This window comes from Emys orbicularis, chromosome 6, assembly GCF_028017835.1.
Source record: "Emys orbicularis isolate rEmyOrb1 chromosome 6, rEmyOrb1.hap1, whole genome shotgun sequence".
NCBI lineage: Eukaryota > Metazoa > Chordata > Testudines > Emydidae > Emys > Emys orbicularis.
In genome coordinates, this window is record NC_088688.1 from 34,864,192 (window position 1) to 34,884,160 (window position 19,969).

The window sequence follows — 19,969 nt, forward strand, 5'->3', positions numbered from 1 at the left end:
CCTCACACTCCTCTAAAACCAAAATAACTTGACTGACTTTTTGTTGAAATTATTCCAAAGACTTTTAGGGCTGAGGCTATGTAAGAAACTTCAGCTGTAGTGGAAATTTGTAATATATAAAGTGGGGATGAAAAGAGCTTTCTAAAATGCTTTTCATTCAACTTTTATGGCTTTTAATGGTGGCTGCAATATTACTGCAACTTAAATTCCTCATAATATTTTGAAATCTTAAGAATAAACTGAGTTCTTTAAATCCAGTGGCTGCATCTACTGCTGTCTTGGCAAAACTGTAAGCAACAGTGTGAAATTAACAATTTTAAATTTCACAACTGCTGCTGAACTGAGAGGTATTGAAATGGACAAATGTTAGTTTCGTTTGTGAAATTAGGTCCCCTTGAGACTTGTGGTAAATAATTTAAGAAGCCATTAGCCCTGATTACCCTGAAAGACCCATGCAAAAAGGTTATTGTGCGTTCTTAAGAACGGTCAATATAACAGTAGTGGCATGCATCAATTGCCAGGAAGTTACTAGCTGCAAAAGCCTTAAGGGAGACTATTGCTGTTCTCATGGATGAAGCTAGAGTATGTAAACTGAGAGTACCTGGGGGAGTGGTCTCTGAAGGGCAGAGATTTTAGAGTTGGTCTCCAAAAATGGTGTTGATATGCCATAGACTTGTCTATTCTCCTGTCCCTACCCCCCACCCCAAAAAGAAAAGAAAATGTCCATCACTTTTACAGAAGATGTTGGGATGGCTGCAATCTTGATTGCCAGGCCAAAATTCTGTTTGGTTTGCCTTCAGTACCTCTGATGTGGAAAGGTTTGATAAAGGCCTCCATGTTCAGGTTACTCTGATCCTAATATTCCGTTCTGATTATTGGGTGATAGTCAGACTAGTTCATAATGGTCCCTTCTGACTTTTAAACACTATCAATATGAATCTATGGTAATACATGTGTTGATTCTTCTGCTATAGCTTATTTGTCTTATTCCCTATAACTGCACTAGGAAATAAATTTGAAGAAAGAAGAAACTCTGGATTTGAGAGAGGTGAGCTTGATTCTTCCAGTCTGTTTTTTATAGCATAATTCACCATCAGTACATCTCTACATATTGTAGAGATGTGTCATGTTGAACTATAATAGCTTTCAGTCAGTCTCTTTCCAGTGTGGTAGGTGGTTTGATATGGCTGTGCCTGACATTATTTTGGTGTGTAGATATGATCACGTGTTAAATACTTTGCAGGGCAATTATTGAGCTGTTTTATGCAGTGTATTTTGTAATGCCTATTAAAAGTATGTCCGTGTTCCCTCTTAAAGCATTCATGTTGAGACTTCTCTGATGAGTGTTTTCGTGTCTATGAAATGTTTAAACTGAAAGACTGGGACATTTTTAGACATGCTAAAAATGCAGTTTTTCATAGTACCAATCTTAAGTGTAAAACTGTATTCTTAATCTGGACAAAAAGGGTTAATATGGTCAGAGCTGAGGGTGCAGTTTAGCATTAAACTTAGAGAAAACTCGCTGTTCCACACTGCAATAAAATGTAACCTTTTAGCAAAAACATGTCTTAATTGCTGGTTGGAGAAAAGCATAAAATTAAGCTAATGCTTATCAGAAAAGAATATTCCTAACTTTTAAAAGTGAACTCTGGAGGTTGTGGTTCAGAGGAAGTTTCTTGTGATAGTCAGCTATAGTCTTGTCTGTCTTGTTTTGAATCAAATACAGAATGATTGTAGCTTCCTTCTGTAACTGAATTAGCTGTATGCCATTATTTTCAGGATTTGTCCACTCATTTTTATAGGTCCTGAACTCTCCTCCAGACATGTGGGTAGTACCTCTTCCTGCAAATAACAGTGTAGCTCAGACAGCCATGCTCTTTCAACCTTTATGCCAGATTCTGTCTGTGACTGTTTAGCACTTCCAACTGACCTATTGCTGTTCTAGCTATTAAATGTGGTTTTGAGGCAGCAACAAGCAAAATCTTTCATGCTGAGGGTGATATCTTCGCAGAAAGCCTTGCAAACAGAAAAATAGACACCCTCCACCTTTGATGGACTTCAAAGCTTCATCAGGGATTCATTGGCAACCACCTGATTGACTAGAACTACATTGTACTGGTGTGACAGCCAAAAGAACCTGTACTTTCTGGACCAAGACAAATTTAAGTCAGTACTAGAGAAAATATGCCTAGCTGCTGAGTTCATAGACTCAAGGCTGGCAGCAAAGACCATAGCCGCTCTGGACAGTAGATAATTGTTCTCATCAAATCCTCTGCTTCAGAATTCTCAGGTGAAATCCTCTTTGGAGAGAAGCTTCATAAAGTGGTAATTACCACCACCAAGGACCCAAGCATTCTGTCACCTCTGATGAAATCCAAGAATTAGGATTGCTCATATGGGCAAAAGCTACTTTTTTTGTTCTGAGAGAGGAATAGTCCAGTGGTTAAGGTGCAAACTTGGGACACCATGGGTCTAGGTTCAATTCTTTGTTCCGCCACAATCTTCTGATGCAACCATGGGCAAATCACTTGATCTTTGCCTTTCAGTTCCCCATCTGTAAAATGGGCATAACCGTTCTTCCCTATCTCACAGATTGCTGAGGATAAATATATTAAAAAGATAGAGGCAGTTGAATGGTATGGTAATGGTGGCCTTATATGTATCTTAAATAGATACCCACAAGAGAGCTATCAGGTCTGGGATCAAAACCTGTATGGGAAAACTTTGATCAGAGAATGGATCCAAGACTACTTTCAAACCCTGCCAGCAGTATGACTCCATTTGTGTCTGTCTCCCTACAAAAATAGACCTAAGGGAAAGGATATCCTTTAGGCTGCCTAAGACCAAAAGAAGTGAAATAGAGCAGTGAAGATTAAATTCAAGATGGAGACCTCAGCTTTCATTCTCTCTGCACTTTCTCAGGGAGATTGCCTGGTATTGGTGGATCTGATGGAAGTTTAGGTCTAATATGAAATTTTCAAATAATTTGCTTATGCCTAGTTTACTTGTGAAAATTGCCAGTATCCACAGAGAAGATCCTGTCAATTCCCAGGATCTTTAACAAGGACTTTAGGGAATCATCTATACATTTTCTTCAATTTATTAGTCAGAGGCACTGTCCACAGGGACCTTGCAGAAAGTGACCTTTACTTTAGCATGCATGCTTCTTGCTTAATTTAAAATAGCTCTGTGATTCCCCCTCTTAGGATTATCCTCCTAGGAATCAAGATAGGTTAATAGATTTTTAAGGCCAAAAGGGACCATTGTGATCATCTAGTGCAGTGTTTCTCAACCTACAGCCCAATCAGCACACAGTTGCGGCCATTGTGACATCCCCAGGGCCATATAGGGGGTGTATGTGTGTGTGTGTGTGTGTGTGTGTGTGTGTATATATATATATATATATATATATATATATATATATATATATATATATATATATATTTTTTTTTTTTTTTGTGTGTGTGTGTGTGTGTGGATGCGGCCCACATAACACAGAGAACTGCATATGCGGCCCACAATGGTAAATAGGTTGAAGAACCACTGATCTAGTGTGACCTCAAGCAAAAAAGAAGTCATCGAATTTCATACAGTAATTCCTCGATCAAACCCAGTAACTTGTTTGAATCAAAGGCATTTATCTTTTAGTTAAAAACATCCAGTCCTGCTTTAAAGATTAAAGGGAAGGAGAATCTACCACATCTCTTGGTAAGGTATTCCAATAGTTAATTACCTGTACTGTAAATAAATAAAAATAATTGCACCTTGTTTCTGAGTTGATGCAAGAGCCAATCTTCCTGAAAGGTAGGGTAAAATTTGCCAAATCCTATCACTGATTACTTAAGTGTTGTGGGAGAGGGTCTCCATCAATTTTCATTTGAAGTTCCTAGGTCTCCTGATCTCATTCATCTCACTTTTCATTGTTACCCAGAATTTCAATATCTGAAAGAAAAAGCATCTTCTATGTAAAAAGAAGTTGAAATGTGCCTTATTAGGGCCAATCAATTCACAAGAACATCACCTCTATTTGTTTCCATCCACCTTAAATACCAGTGCCTGATGGCTTCCAAGTCCTCCAAAACTAAGAGAGTTAAATGCTGTCACTCAAGCATATGCAGCCCCTAATTAACCAATTCCAGAAGCTATTAGAACCCATTCAGTATATTTCACATTAGCATTCTCTGTAGAAAAGGTCAGCCATCAGAGTTGAAATCTCTCAAATTCTCAACTGATCATCCATCAGGCTTGATCATCACTGTTTTGCAAAAGCATTCTTTAGCAGAAAGGCACTTCAAAGGATGGTCCCAAAATAGAATACTACTACTGATTTTAGGGGGAAAAGGAAGGAATGTGGGTTTCTCTTTCTCGTTCCTTATGCATTTTGTTAGTCAGACACCTGGAAGTGGAAAGAGTTCAAGATCCAGAATGAAGAACATGCTACTTCTTTCTGGGGCCTGAGCTTTCCACCATCCATCCCAGCTAAGTCCTGCAGGTAGCTCTCTAAATTATTCTGTTATACTCTGTGAGGGAAAAAAAGCAATGTGATACAGAACCTCATGGATGAGTCTGAATTGCCTTTAGTATTTTCAGGAAGACAAGTACAGCCCCAGTTTCTCAATTTGAGAAAAAGAGCTCAGTCCTATTTAAAAAAAAAAAAAAAAAAAAATTAATTTTCCATTTCAAATTAAGGGAAAAAACTAACATGGGGAAAACGTAAATTTTTTATGTACTTAGCAAGTCTTATTTTGACCATAAGCATGTATTCTACAATGGTTTAAACCAAAGAGGGTTAAACATTGTAAAAGTGGGTGATTATTTCAAATTAAATTATTAGTAGGAAGAAGGAATCCAGCATATTCCTCAGTGCTTAAAGGCAACATATAATTGTTTCTTTACCAAAAGACAGCTATAAAAGAAAGTCTCTTAGTGAAATCATTCTAATTATATTCTGGTTGACTGTAGTGGTAGAATGGTTTCTTCAGGCCTAATTTCCAGTCCATTCCATCTACTCTGCAAACTTGTAACACACACAATTAAATTAAATGGTCAGGTTTTTTGCAGGAACGCTTGTGTAAATGCTGCTTGCATCCTCTCCCAGTGTTTCCTGATAGTGGGATCTTAATGCAGCAAGGCTGTAGGAAGTTGGTTGCTATGCTGTGGCAAGTGATTTGTGTGTTGCAAATAACGTACTATTTGTTTTGTCTGATACAATTATGCTAGCTGTTAATGTGTACCTTTCAACCCAGTTTAATACTTCGAAGGCTAAGATCCAAAATCCTTAGTGGTGTGTACAATTAAGCACAGCACAGAGACCTGACAAGTTTGTTTAAATTTTAATTTTAATGCATTTGTCTTGAAGAATCTACTGAAGATGGCCAATCAAGAGCGCTTTCAAGGAGAGGAGGTAAGACCACAAAGATGAAGTGACACTGATAGAACAAACAGAGCTGCTATCTCCAAGGGAGTCTAACGTTCTTTGAGTGATTGTCCATATAAATTCTACTGTTGGTGCCCATGTTCCCATGTGCTAGAGATTTCAGCCTTTTCACTCTTGGAGTCTGAGGCCATGCATGCGCTCCGAAAGCCCTCCTACTGAGGGCATGTAGAGCAGACTGGGCCCAGCCGTCCCTCGTTCCTTCTTACTACCCAGGGCTGTGAGATGGAACTCTAGTGTCTGTCACAACACACTTTTTTTCTAATCTTAGTGTAGATATGTAGATGTGACTATAATAGTGTGGTTAGGTTTAATATAGTTAGGATAGCTTATGAGTTGGTAAATATTTTTTATAGTTCAGCTCTTTTTGGTTTGGTTTTGACAGGAAGATTTTGTTTTTCCTGGGGATTTAGCCCTGTCTGATTCTAAGGGCTGGTCCACACTAACCCCCCAGTTCGAACTAAGATACGCAACTTCAGCTACATGAATAACTTAGTATTCTTAGTTCGAAGTATGTTAGTTCGAACTACAAGGTACTTACCGCGGGTCCACACGCGGCAGGCAGGCTCCCCCATCGACTCCGCATACTCCTCTCGCGGAGCAGGAGTACCGGTGTCGACGGCGAGCACTTCCGGGATCGATTTATCGCGTCTAGACAAGACGCGATAAATCGATCCCAGAAGATCGATTGCTTACCGCCGAACCTGGAGGTAAGTATAGACGTACCCTAAATCCCTGGGATTTAAAACTGTTCCTCCTAACAGTGGCTATCCCTTTTAATGATGGGATAGGGCAGTAGTTTTCAACCCAGGGTACATGTACCCCTGGGAATACGCAGAGGTCTTCCAGGGGGTACATGAACTCATCTAAGATATCTGCCTAATTTTACAACAAGCTACATAAAAATCACTAGCAAAGTCAGTACAAACTAAAATTTCATACAGTGACTTGTTTATACTACTCTACATACCGTACACTGAAATGTAAGTACAATATTTATATTCCAATTTCTTTATTTTATAATTATATGGTAAAAATCAGAAAGTAAGCAATTTTTTAGTAATGGTGTGCTGTGACACTTGTATTTTTATATCTGATTATGTAAGCAAGTAGCTCTTAAGTGAGGTGAAACGTGGTGTATGCAAAACAAATCAGACTCCTGAAAGGGGTACAGTAGTTTGGAAAGGTTGAGAACTACTGGGATAGAGAATCAAAACAGTTTGATTTGTTAGGAGTTAATCATTAGCCAGCCTATAATTTAGGATCACTAACTACCAAGTGTTTTTAGCTCATATAATCATATCTTGCTATTCTAACTTCCTGGATTTTGTTGACAAACTACTGCAAGATGCATGGCGGAATTTAAATTTTTGATTTGAGGGACAGTGGATAACCAGGACATTCCTTCAGGAAGCTCTGGATGCCTCTGACACCACATTCCATTCCATGAAAATTTCAGTTGTTTGGAGCTGGGATGCTCTACTTATATCTTCCAGCATCACAAGGGAGATACAGTTAGCGGTGGAACATTTCACTGCGAAGAAAGATGAGGCTCTTCATTTGTTCAAGGACTCCTGGGCTGCACTTTATTCTCTTGGAATATATACACTAACTCCTAGAAGGAAGCAGGGAAAGCTGCCCTGCACCACATAGTAAAAGATACTGGGTAATAGCCTCTATCAGGTCCACTGACCCTCTATGGAAGGAGATTGTGCTTTCAAAAGAAGAGTCCTTTGGCCTCAACATCCACATCCCGTCCTGCCACCACTTTGAAGCAATCACTTTGATGGATTGGTCTAGAGGCACTCTACAACAGTGGTCACCAACTGGTCGATCATAGAGAATCTCCCGGTCAATCCTAGAGAATCTCCCAGTCGATCGCGATCTCCGGTGGCACAGCAGGGCTGCCACTAGCCACTGCCACTGCCCCAGTCCCATGTCGCTCCCAGAAGTGGCCCATGCGGCCCCGGTGGCAGGGGTCTCCCTCTGCACGCTGCTCCTGCCTGCAAACACTGCCCCCACTGCTCCCATTGGCCAGGAACGGGGAGCTGTGGCCTGTGGGGGCGGTGCTTGCAGAGAGGGACAGTGTGCAGAGCCACCTGCCCCCCTCTCTGGGACCGCAGGGGTGCGTTGGCCCCGTCCAGCAGTGGCGTGGGGCCTTAGTGGCAGCACCTCTTCGCTGCGGACCAGGAGCCACCCAAGATAAGTGCCACCCCATGGGAGGCCGCACCCCAACCCCCTCCTTCATCCCAACACTCTGCCCCAGCCTGGAGCCCCCTCCTGCACCCAAACTCCCTCTCAGAGCTTGCACCCCTCATCCCCTGCTGCACCTTAACTCCTTGGCCCCAGCCCAGAGACTGCACCCCCTCCTGAACCCCAACCCTCTACCCCAGCCCACTGAAAGTGAGTTGAGGGTGGGGGAGAGCGGGTGATGGAGAGCAGGGGGGATGGAGTGGGCAGGGCCTTGGGGAAGGGGTGGGGTAGATCCTGGGTTGCCCTTATATTCAAAAAGTGATCTTGGGCATAAAAAGGTTGGAGACGACTGCTCTACAACGATGCAGATGGATCTTTTAATCTTCATCCACTCTCTATTTGGAGGCAGCCTTTCAGCATGGTAGCATCAGATGTCTGGGTTATAGAAACAATAATATACCTCCTACAATTCCAGCCCTATCACCCACTCCCTTCTCTGTCTCTATTCAGAGACTCCCTTTCAAAGAGACTATTTCAGCAGGAAGTGGAATTGCTTTTCTGTGGCAGCAGTAAAGGAAGTACTGCTTCAATACAGAGGGAAGGGGTTTTATTCCAGTTGTTTTCTAATCCTCAAGAAAAAAGGATGCTGCCCTGTCTTGGAGCTGAGGGCATTTAATGCCTTCATTTGTTGCATCAGGTTCAGAGTGGTAACTCTAGCCTTCATAATTCCTTCATTAGAGCCACAGGACTGGTTTGCAGCTCTTGACCTCCATGTTTGCTTTCATATCACCATACACCCCGTACATAAAGTACTTAAGGTTTCAAGAAGGATAAAACCACTATCAGTTTAGGGTCTGATTCTTGAGTTTGTCTGCATTCACAAGGGTTTTCAACAAATGCCTAGTAGTGGTGGTGGTTCGCCTCAGAAAACAAGGCATAGTGTTCCTGTATCTTGATAACTAGCTGATCCAAGGAAAATCATCACAACCCAGCTACAAATCCACTTAATGGGCAAGTCCATGAGGCTGGCATTGAACCCCGGTCACAAGAGGGCACTTCCCCCTGCCCCCCCACAAAAAAACCCCAAAACCATGATCTTTGCTCTGAAGAGTGTGGGTGCTGACTCACAGTGCTTCATCTTCAGTCCCGTTTCCAAGATCAACCAAATCTGATAAGACACTCTCAGAAATTGAATGGGTCACAAGGAGTCCCAGGAGTAGATTCCAAACAAAGAGCTTAAAGAAGAGCTTTACCCTCTTTCTCCAATTCTGAGACTTCATGGTCTTATGTGGTTATACTGAAGCTTGAGCTCATGAATGTGTGGAATCCTTGGCACAAGCAGACTATACTTGGATTAGTTGTTGAGAGTGCCACTGCTGAAAGCTGCTTTATCTAAGAACTTGGCTCCTTCAACCTTCTGCTCTTCAATATCAGCTCTGACGAAGGCTGTTTGGAGGCCAAAGGCTATTTTGATGCCACTGCTTCCACTGCCACAGACTTCAGCATCTATACTGGCCTGGGGGACACCATGGCATCATCTCTACCTCAGTGCCATGGGGCTCCATTGACATTTATGGCACCGATGGACCTTGGTGTGCTGCTGGAGCTGGAATCTCCATTGATGCCAGAACTACCTTCGTAGGCTACACAGCTTGTGACCCAGAGTGCCTTGATGGTGCTGCCATCAGTGCCCGTGTCTATGGGACCTACTTAGAGTGGATATGTTCCTTCTTGTCAGCTTCCTTTCTGGTGTCAGACAATAGGCAGGGAATGGAAAATTCCCGTATGTATTCTTCTAGTAGTTCTCTTTCACCTTTATTTGGTTTTGAATAAGGGATCGAAGTACTCATTGTGAGACAAAGACTCTTGCGCACCAGGTAGCACCTGGACATGGGCCGTAGTTTAACACCATATCCACCAGGCCCTTATCCATCTGTCAGTGTGCCATATTGGGGGGCCTTGATCTTTCCCTGGCAGAAAGGGTAACAAAAGGCTGGTCTGGATAGTTCTAATATTCTTCCTAAGGCCCTGGCTATGCAGTCTGCCTCTGAACTTCCACCTGCTCAGCCTTATTCCCAGTGTTAGGATGTACCAAACACAGTTTCTTCCTTGGTGGATCTATTGGGAACCACTATGATTTCCTTTTCATTCCCAGTATGCCTCAGTGGAACGACTTTCAGGGTTTTCAGGACTCAGTCTGATTCCTTACAAATCCCAGTGGAGGAGATCCAGGAACCTATGCATAAACTAATGGATATTCAGCAATCTGTTTTTTCAGGCAAGGATCGCACTTCTGATGAATGAGGCCATTATGGACCCTGCACAAGTGATCTGGCTGACACCATCTATAGTGCCCCTGCTACCTACAAAGCAGACAAAATATCAAATGGTGATCGGGACGGGGAGCGGTAGTGGCTGCGGCGGGACACGGATGATTCTGTCTCTGAGGAGTATTCTGTACCTGACCACGGGGGAGCGGAGCCGGACGGTGCCGGGGAGCGGTACCGGGGAGATTGAGACTGAGATCGGCGCCGCAACATCGTGGGCTTCCCCTGATGATGAATCAATGGTGGTGCCACCCTCGGTGCGGAGACAGGTGTCGTAATCGTCCACGGTGCTGGGCATTACACCGCAGTTGGTGCTGTCGCTGGTGCCACTGGCGGTGCCTGAGTTTGCGAAGTCAGGCCCCGCACCTGCAGGGCCAGGTACTGCGCTGTCATGGCAATGAGGTCTCGAGCCGCCTCTTGTGTCCAGAGTGGAGGGGAGATCAAGCTCTTCCTCCAAATCGTCCCGAGTAGGAGAGTCCATTCTCGCTGGACTCAACGGCTTTGCAACTGGAGCCGGAGTCAATGGCGTCGGTTCTTGGGGACCAGATCGAGGGTGTCATGGACAGGTCACCTGCTGTACGCGTTCCTGCCATTCACCCTCATACAGAGTGCTCCTCAAGACTTGTCAGGACAGGGCTTTTTTGATCCTCATAGCACCAGCGGGGCCTCACCAGCACTTGTTCACCATGTTACTGAACCTCTCAGTGGACAGACCAGTAGCGCTCCCTCTCTGTCTGACCCTAATCACACAGGACCACAGCCGTCTACAGCACCCCAACCTCGAGTTCCTCCACCTCATGGCGTGGAATCTCCATGGCTAAACCTTCTTGAGCTTTAATGCTCACACTCAGTGAGGGAGGTCCTGTTAGGAAGCAAGAAACCCTCCACTCGAGCCACGTACCTGGATAAGTGGAAGTATTTTGCCATTTGATCTCGACAAAGGGGAACTGAGCCATAATCAGCCCCAGTTCCCCTTATTTTGGACTATCTTTTATATCTCAAGCACCAACGGTTAGCAAGATCATCCCTGAGGCTACACCTTGTGGCCGTTTCGGCTTTTCACCTGGGAACGGCGGGGGGCATCAGTTTTCGGTAATCCCATGGTGAGCAGGTTTCTTAAGGGCCTGGACAGACTTTATCCTCCATTACGTCGGCCTGTTCCCCCCTGGGACCTCAACCTGATCCTGTCCTCACTCATGGGGCCCCACTTTGAGCCCATGGCTACCTGTCCTCTGTCCTACCTTTCCTGGAAGGTGGCTTTTCTGGTGGCTATAACCTCCGCTAGAAGGGTATCCGAACTCAGAGTACTGACCTCCGAACCGCCTTATACGGTATTTTATAAAGACAAGGTGCAGCTATGCCCCCATCCTGCATTCCTGCCTAAGGTTGTTGTCTCCCAGTTTCATGTGAACCAGGATATATTTTTACCTGTGTTCTTTCCTAAACCCCATGCCACTAACAGGGAGCGCATGTTCCATTCTTGGATGTTACACGTGCCTTAGCATTTTACATTGAACGCACAAAGCCGTTTCGTAAGTCACCGCAGCTCTTTATTGCTATCGCTGAAAGAATGAGGAGGCTCTCGATCTCATCACAGCACATCTCGTCATGGATCACGTCCTGCATCAGGACTTGCTATGACCTGGCTAAAGTTCCAGCCCCTCCACTTAAGGCACACTCTACCAGAGCGCAGGTGGCATCCGCAGCATTCCTGGCGCAGGTCCCTATCCAGGACATTTGCAAGGCGGCAACCTGGTCTTCAGTTCACATCTTCACTTCCCACTACGCCATTATCCAGCAGGTGAGGGATGATGCTGGGTTTGGTAGAGCTGTCCTGCACTTGGCAATTAGGTGAACTCCGACCCCTCCCCCGGGGTAACTGCTTGGAAGTCACCTATTGGAATGCACATGAGCAATCACTCGAAGAAGAAAAAACGGTTACTTACCGCTCATAACTGTTGTTCTTAGAGATGTGTTGCTCATGTCCATTCCAAATCCCTCCCGCCTCCCCACTGTCGGAGTACTCCGGCAAGAAGGAACTGAGCAGGCGGCGGGCCGGCAGGGACATATATACACCGCCATAAAGATGCCACTCTAGGCGTTTCCACAGCCGACCCGACGAGTACTGCTAGGGAAAAGCTTTCCAGCAGTCGTGCATGTGGTGCTTGCACACACCTATTGGAATGGACATGAGCAGCACATCTCGAAGAACAACAGTCCCATTGTTTGTGGGATTGTTTATCTGCTTGGTAGATACGTTAATAAAGGGACTTCTGATAAATTGCAGTTTCTCATGTACTTCTAGGGTGTCTCATTTTAATGATATTGATGATGATGCTCCTGGTGCTGTAGCCTTCAGGAGACCAAACCTTTGACCACTGTGGTCTAAGATTGATTAATCAGTATATCAACCCATCATACACATCAGAACAAAAGACTGTGATCCTAAAAGATGGTTTATTTGGCCACTAGTTTGCAATGCTGTATTAAAAATTACCAGGCCTGATGGGCAAGTATGACTTCCTGGATTGAATTGAAAAATTCATGTGTTTTATGAACAAGTTACTAGCAGATGCAAAGGGAAGAGTTTGGTACTGTGGTCAACAAGGCCATCTAATTGCCAAGACCAGCTTCTCAGCTGCGCTGGATGTATTGCATACAGTACCTTACTCGGTGACTAGAGGTGTAGTTGGGAAGAGGGTTTGTGGCTGCAAGGATAGGGCTTAACCTGCAGGTGCAATTTACAGTGGAGGACTTGCCCTTTGAAGGATCAGTGTTGTTCAGCTCCAAAACTGATGAAACCCTTCACACACTGAAGCACTCCAAGGCAACTTAGATCCCTCAGGGTCTTCACATTAGTCCCTAAAAGAAAGCATATCAGACCACAATTATACATCTCATAAAGATCAGCTCCATCTTCTTCCTGTCACCAAAGACTGGCTGATCCTTCCAGAAACAGGTAGCTCTCCAGTTTCCAGAGGACACGGACAACCTTTGCAGCTCACTCATTGCAGTCTCCATCCCAGCAAAACATAATATAGAACCCACAGTGTTCTATATCTACATTTGTTTTGATGGGACTGTCAGAAGGTTCAAACTTACTCCCATTGATCCAGAACCACTGAGTTTCTTTTGGGGACCATCTAGCCCTTCTCAGGCACACATGTTCCTGCGTCGCCTCAGACCAGTGAGTTATGGATACGATTACAACAGAATACTCTGTCCAGGTTCACGTTGTGCCTACTCCCAACCCTCTTTCCCAATCTCTCTTCAAGGATCTGTTTTATGAGGATCCGCTACATCAAGCGGTCCTCTAGCTTCTTTTAGAGTGAAAGAAAGGGTCCTACGTCAATACCTAAGGAGGGGATTCTACAGCAAATACTTTGTCATCCCCAAAAAGAAAAGGGGATGACAGTCCATCTTGGACGTGACGCTTAACATGTTCATAGATTGAAAATGAAGTTCAGGATGATTATGCTTGCTTTGATAATTATCTCCCTGGATCCGGGGACTGACTTGCATCTCTTGACCTCCAAAATGCATGCTTCCATATATTTATTCCATCATACAGGAAGTACCTAAGGGTTGGTGGCAGGTCATGAACGTTTTCAGTATTGAGTTGCTACCTTTGGACTATTGACTGCATTGAGGGCATTCACCAAGATATTAGCAGTTACAGTGCATCTGGTCTTGAAAGTCAGCATGCAGAAGTCCAACCTAACTACTGCTCAAATATTCCAGGGTTGGATTTCAACAAGTCCACAGCCTTTCTGCCTGCGGACGGGTTCGAGAACCTGATCATAAGAACATAAGAAAGGCCGTACCGGGTCAGACCAAAGGTCTATCTAGCCCAGTATCCTGGCTACCGACAGTGGCCAATGCCAGGTGCCCCAGAGGGAGTGAACCTAACAGGCAATGATCAAGTGATCTCTCTCCTGCCATCCATCTCCCCTCTGACAGACAGAGGCTAGGGACACCATTCCTTACCCGTCCTGGCTAATAGCCATTAATGGACTTAACCACCATGAATTTATCCAGTTCTCTTTTAAACTCTGTTATAGTCCTAGCCTTCACAACCTCCTCAGGTAAGGAGTTCCACAAGTTGACTGTGCGCTGCATGAAGAAGAACTTCCTTTTATTTGTTTTAAACCTGCTGCCTATTAATTTCATTTGATGACCCCTAGTTCTTGTATTATGGGAATAAGTAAATAACTTTTCCTTATCCACTTTCTCCACATCACTCATGATTTTATATACCTCTGTCATATCCCCCCTTAGTCTCCTCTTTTCCAAGCTGAAGAGTCCTAGCCTCTTTAATCTCTCTCCTCATATGGGACCCGTTCCAAACCCTTAATCATTTTAGTTGCCCTTTTCTGAACCTTTTCTAGTGCCAGTATATCTTTTTTGAGATGAGGAGACCACATCTGTACGCAGTATTCGAGATGAGGGCGTACCATCGATTTATATAAGGGCAATAATATATTCTCAGTCTTTTTCTCTATCCCCTTTTTAATGATTCCTAACATCCTGTTTGCTTTTTTGACCGCCTCTGCACACTGCGTGGACATTTTCAGAGAACTATCCACGATGACTCCAAGATCTTTTTCCTGACTTGTTGTAGCTAAATTAGCCCCCATCATATTGTATGTATAGTTGGGGTTATTTTTTCCAATGTGCATTACTTTACATTTATCCACATTAAATTTCATTTGCCATTTTGTTGCCCAATCACTTAGTTTTGTGAGATCTTTTTGAAGTTCATCACAGTCTGCTTTGGTCTTAACTATCTTGAGCAGTTTAGTATCATCTGCAAACTTTGCCACCTCACTGTTTACCCCTTTCTCCAGATCATTTATGAATAAGTTGAATAGTATCGGTCCGAGGACTGACCCTTGGGGAACACCACTAGTTACCCCTCTCCATTCTGAGAATTTACCATTAATTCCTACCCTTTGTTCCCTGTCTTTTAACCAGTTCTCAATCCATGAAAGGACCTTCCCTTTTATCCCATGGCAGCTTAATTTACATAAGAGCCTTTGGTGAGGGACCTTGTCAAAGGCTTTCTGGAAATCTAAGTACACTATGTCCACTGGATCCCCCTTGTCCACATGTTTGTTGACCCCGTCAAAGAATTCTAATAGATTAGTAAGACATGATTTCCCTTTACAGAAACCATGTTGACTATTGCTCAACAGTTTGTTTTTCTATGTGTTGGACAATTTTATTCTTAACTATTGTTTCGACTAATTTGTCTGGTACAGATGTTAGACTTACCGGTCTGTAATTGCCGGGATCACCTCTAGAGCCCTTTTTAAATATTGGCGTTACATTAGCTAACTTCCAGTCATTGGGTACAGAAGCTGATTTAAAGGACAGGTTACAAACCTTAGTTAACAGTTCCGCAACTTCACATTTGAGTTCTTTCAGAACTCTTGGGTGAATGCCATCTGGTCCCAGTGACTTGTCAATGTTAAGTTTATCAATGATCATCTTAGCAGAGTTGGAATCTAACCCAGAGACCACAGTGAGGATTTCTCACCTACTTAAGCACATGGCTTTGTGCCCTTCGTTGTGCTATATGCTAGACTATGCCTTTGGATGCATGTAGGTCTGGCTGAGGTCAGTGTATGCCCCCACCAAGCATCATGTAGATGTGTCCCTCTCTGTTCTCCAATAACAGTTATCCCTGAAATGGTAGAAAGACCCCAAAAAGTCTGCAAAGAGGAGTCTCCTTTGCACCTCTCCCTCCCATCCAAGAATCTAGTGATCATGCCTTGCTCTTGGGGTGGGGAATTAACATGAAAGATCTGCAAGTGCAGGGCCTTCGAACTGCATGAGAGACACAGATGCATATCAATCTGTGGGAACTCAGAGCAGTGCGCAAAGCTTTTCAGTTTTCCATCACTTGTTCTATACTGATAACAATGGACAATATGCATACCATGGTCTATGCCAACCTGCAGCACTGGGTGAGATCTTCCCCCTAAGTTAAGAAGCAATCAGACTATGGAGCTAGTGCATCAGATCCCAAATCTCCCTTTTGATGGTATGCATACTGGCCTGCAGGACAGTGTAGCAGACCTTCTTTTCCAGTCACAGGTGTGAGATCAGACTCCATTCTCCAGCACATCTCCTTTGAGTGGGCTACTCTTGAGTGGACCAGTTCGCAGTGCAAAACAAGTGTCAGGCTTTTGGCTTGAGGGAGAGGTCTGAGTTCAGAATTCCTGTCTGATGCTTTCTGAATCATGTGATCATCTCTGATGTATGCTTACTCACTAGTCCCACTGATTTCTAGAGTGCTCTTCAAGATTATACAGGACTCTGCCAAGCTGATATTGATCGCTTCTGCGTGGTCCAGACAGTTTGATTCCCAGATGTTGTGAACCTCTTGGTTTCCCAGCCAAAGACCTTGCCTGTGTTCTTATATGTACTGTGTCAGAGTGAAGGGATCTCAAATTCCTTCCTCTTACAGCTCATCTGCTGCAGCTGTGCTCTTCACCTGTCTGGAATTTTCTAGTGAACAGCAGAAAGGACTACTAGACACACTTAACCTTGCAAAGTGGAGCAAGGTTTTCTTGGTGGTGTCATCCAAAACCCTAACTTGACAAGAAGTTTTGGTACCAGAAAACTGAAATTATCTGCTGTACTGTATTCCATATTCTTAGCCGTTTTTTCACAAGTAAAATCAAATAAAAGTACAGGTACCCAAGATTAGACAGTTAATAAACTGAGAATACTTCATTACATTATTGGTGCATTGAGACAAGTGATTCATTAGAAGTGTCATGTACTGTGATGGAGATAGGTATAGTATCCTGATCTGACTCAGTCTTCTGGTTTAACCATTGGAGAATCTGTACCAAAGTGGAAGACTGGAGGGTAGGGAGTTGTGTATCTTAATCCACAAATGTAGAAGTGCAGTGTGGAAGAATACTCCAAGGCCTTAATTCCTTCCACTTGTATATCTGTCACTGTGTAGTACCAAGAAAGAATACCAACAGAAAGGGTAGCTTTTCACTTTTGTTGTCTTGCGAACTGTAATAATTGCTTCAGAATAGCTTTTATATAAATTTGCTTGAATGTAAAGAGTAGCATACTGAAAAGGACCTGATTCTTTGAGACTGTGGGTAAGTCACTTCAAATCACTGCACCTAAGGTTTCCCACTTGTAATTTTGGGATCATATTTATTCTCCTTTCTAAAAAGTGCTTTGAAGTCTGCGGATGCAAAATAATAGTGTAAACTAAGGTGCTAAATTGCTGTTATTCTGTATTGTAGGTTTTCAGGAAGGAAGCTATTCAGAAAGTCTTGGCACACAAAGAGGTGTTGCAGGGGGTTTCAGAGGTGGCCGTGTAGGATTTGCACAAAGTCAAAGTAAGTTGTATGGCATTCAGCTTTTCGTATTCATCATGGAGCAAAAATTCAATTCAATTACTACTTGAGTAGACAGAGGGCTTTCCCAGAAGATTTTAGGAATAAATGAAGGTACAAGTTATGAAATGGTCTTTGTGCTTCAGAAATATATGGAAACTTAAAATGTACATGAACAGGTTCACTTCTGATATTGCAGAGTGGGAGTTTTTTAGGAATAATATAGTTTTATAAATGATAACCTGATGGGATTGCCACTTTTTTTTTTTTAGTTCATAGAGTTGAAATTGCTAATTCAGGCTTGAACACTTACGCTTTGTATAATTACTTTGGGTATGAATTACTACAGATAATGAAAATGAGCAACGAGGACAGCAGTCTGGTAGCGTCCTTATCTCTAGGAGAGGAGGGTTTGGAGGTCCTACAGGTAAGATTATACTTTCTGTAAAGTATTTAAATCTTTTTTTGTGATTTATTTGGAGCTGCTTGCTCCTCGACTCATTCTTCACTAACCCTAAGCATTCTTTAGCCTACAGTTGTATTAACTTAGGTTTCTTCTGTGTTTGAGTGTAGAGATAAACTAACAGACATAGGAGGGGCCTGGAAAGCTTTTAGTCTTGCCTCTTTTTAAAGAGAAAAGCAGGGTGTCTGCAACTGGGGTATCACATGCAGAATCCAGGTTATAGAATTATTTTGTTGCTACTGACATTGGATATGTTTACGCAACTACATGTATACTCCCAGCCCTGCTGGTTTCTATTTACTAGAATACATGAATCACTCATTGGAATGATGATGTCCTCTACCCCCAAAAAAGCAAGCTGGATTCCTTTAACTACTCAACACTTTCTAAGGATTCAAACACCACCTTCCTGATCACTGGTTTAGAATTAGTACTTTAAATTTATGGGTCCTCCGAGAATCAGTGTTTCAGGTCTTTACATTGTAGGTGGCAACTAGCTTAGTCAGTTTTTCAGAATGTTTGTTCAGCAGGGTATAGCAATTGGTTATGGTGGTGGTGGATATCTGAGCTGGTGGTCTGATTCTTTATTATCAGACAATAGAACTATTACTAGCATGGCTGTTGAGTAGGGCTGTCAAACGATTAAAAAAATTGTGAGATTAAAAAAAAATCACGATTAATCGCACTGTTAATAATAGAATATCATTTATTTAAATATTTTTGGGTGTTTTCTACATTTTCAAATACCGTATATACTCAATCATAAGCTGGTTCGTTTATAAGCCGACCCCGCCAAGGTGGATAAGTAAAAATGGAAAATTTTTATAACCCGTTCATAAGCCGACCCTATAATTCAGGGGTCAGCAAACTTTCGCTCCCGGGCCATCAGGATAAGCCGCTGGTGGGCCGAGATGGTTTGTTTACCTCAAGCGTCCGCAGGCACAGAGGTAAACCTAAGTAAACAAAGTGTCCTGGCGTGCCAGCTGCTTACCCTGATGGGCCGGGACAGCAACTGGTGGGGAAATTTTTTGGTGGGGGAGAAGCTGGGAGTCAGGGGAGGAACCCTGTGACCATCCACACATGACCCCACCCCTAACCCGGGACCCCCACACTCTCCCCATCCCATCCCTTCCCACCTTATCTGGGGAGGGCCAGGGGAGGATGTCTCTGACCTGGCTGGAGCTGCTCCGGCGGGCCGGACTGAGCGGCGTGGCTGCAGCCCCGGAGCTGCAGCTGCTTCGGAGGCTGGGGGGAGAGCAGCGTGGCCAGAAGCGGAGAGACTCTGGCTCCGCCTCTTCCCGTTTCTCTGCTGGCTGTGCTGCCTCTCCTTGCTCCCTCTGTTGGGGGGAGGGGCTGTGTCCCATCTCACCCTCTCTATACCCGTTCATAAGCCGACCCCCTTCTCTGGTGCTTCCCTCTTTTACTAAAAAAATTTGGTTTATGAATGAGTATATACGATATATTGATTTAAATTGCAACACAGAATACAAAGTGTACAGTGGTCACTTGTTATATTATTTTGTATTACAAATATTTGCACTGTAACAAGATAAAAAGTCAAAGCATGAAGCGGCATACGAATGTGTAGCATATCTGGCATGTAAATACCTTGGAATGCCGGCTACAAAAGTGTCATGTGAACTCCTGTTCTCGCTTTCAGATGACGTTATAAATAAGAAGTCAGCATTATCTCCCATAAATGTAAACAAACTTGTTTGTCTTAGGGGTTGGCTGAAGAATAAGTGGGACTGAGTGGACTTGTAGGCTCTAAAGTTTTACATTGTTTTATTTTTGAGTACAGTTATGTAACAAAAAAAATATACATTTGTAAGTTGCACTTTCATGAGAGAGATTGCACTACAGTACTTATATGAGGTGAATTGAAAAACAGTTTATTTTGTTTATCTTCCTTATAGTGCAGATATTTGTAATAAAAAAATATAAAGTGAGCACTGTATGCTTTGTATTCTGTGTTGTAATATAAATCAATATATTTGAAAAGTAGAAAAACCTCCAAAAATGTGTAATAAATTTCAGTTGGTATTCTATTATTGTTTAACAGTGTGATTAAAATTGCGATTAATTGCGATTAATTTTTTAATCAAGTTAATTTGTTTTGAGTTATTTGCTTGAGTTAACTGTAATTAATTGGCAGCCCTAGTCTTTAGCTACTGTTCCAGGG

General features: G+C 43.2%; 1 protein-coding gene across 1 annotated transcript in view; it reads left to right on the forward strand.

The window, feature by feature from the left end:
• Positions 1–19,969, forward strand: part of DDX4 (DEAD-box helicase 4) — a 98,471-nt gene that overhangs the window by 22,597 nt on the left and 55,905 nt on the right. The window contains exons 4-7 of the mRNA XM_065406277.1: positions 1,007–1,048; positions 5,360–5,404; positions 17,232–17,327; positions 17,674–17,751. Of these exons, the coding sequence (XP_065262349.1) occupies positions 1,007–1,048; positions 5,360–5,404; positions 17,232–17,327; positions 17,674–17,751 (261 nt within the window). The remainder of the gene's footprint in view (positions 1–1,006; positions 1,049–5,359; positions 5,405–17,231; positions 17,328–17,673; positions 17,752–19,969) is intronic.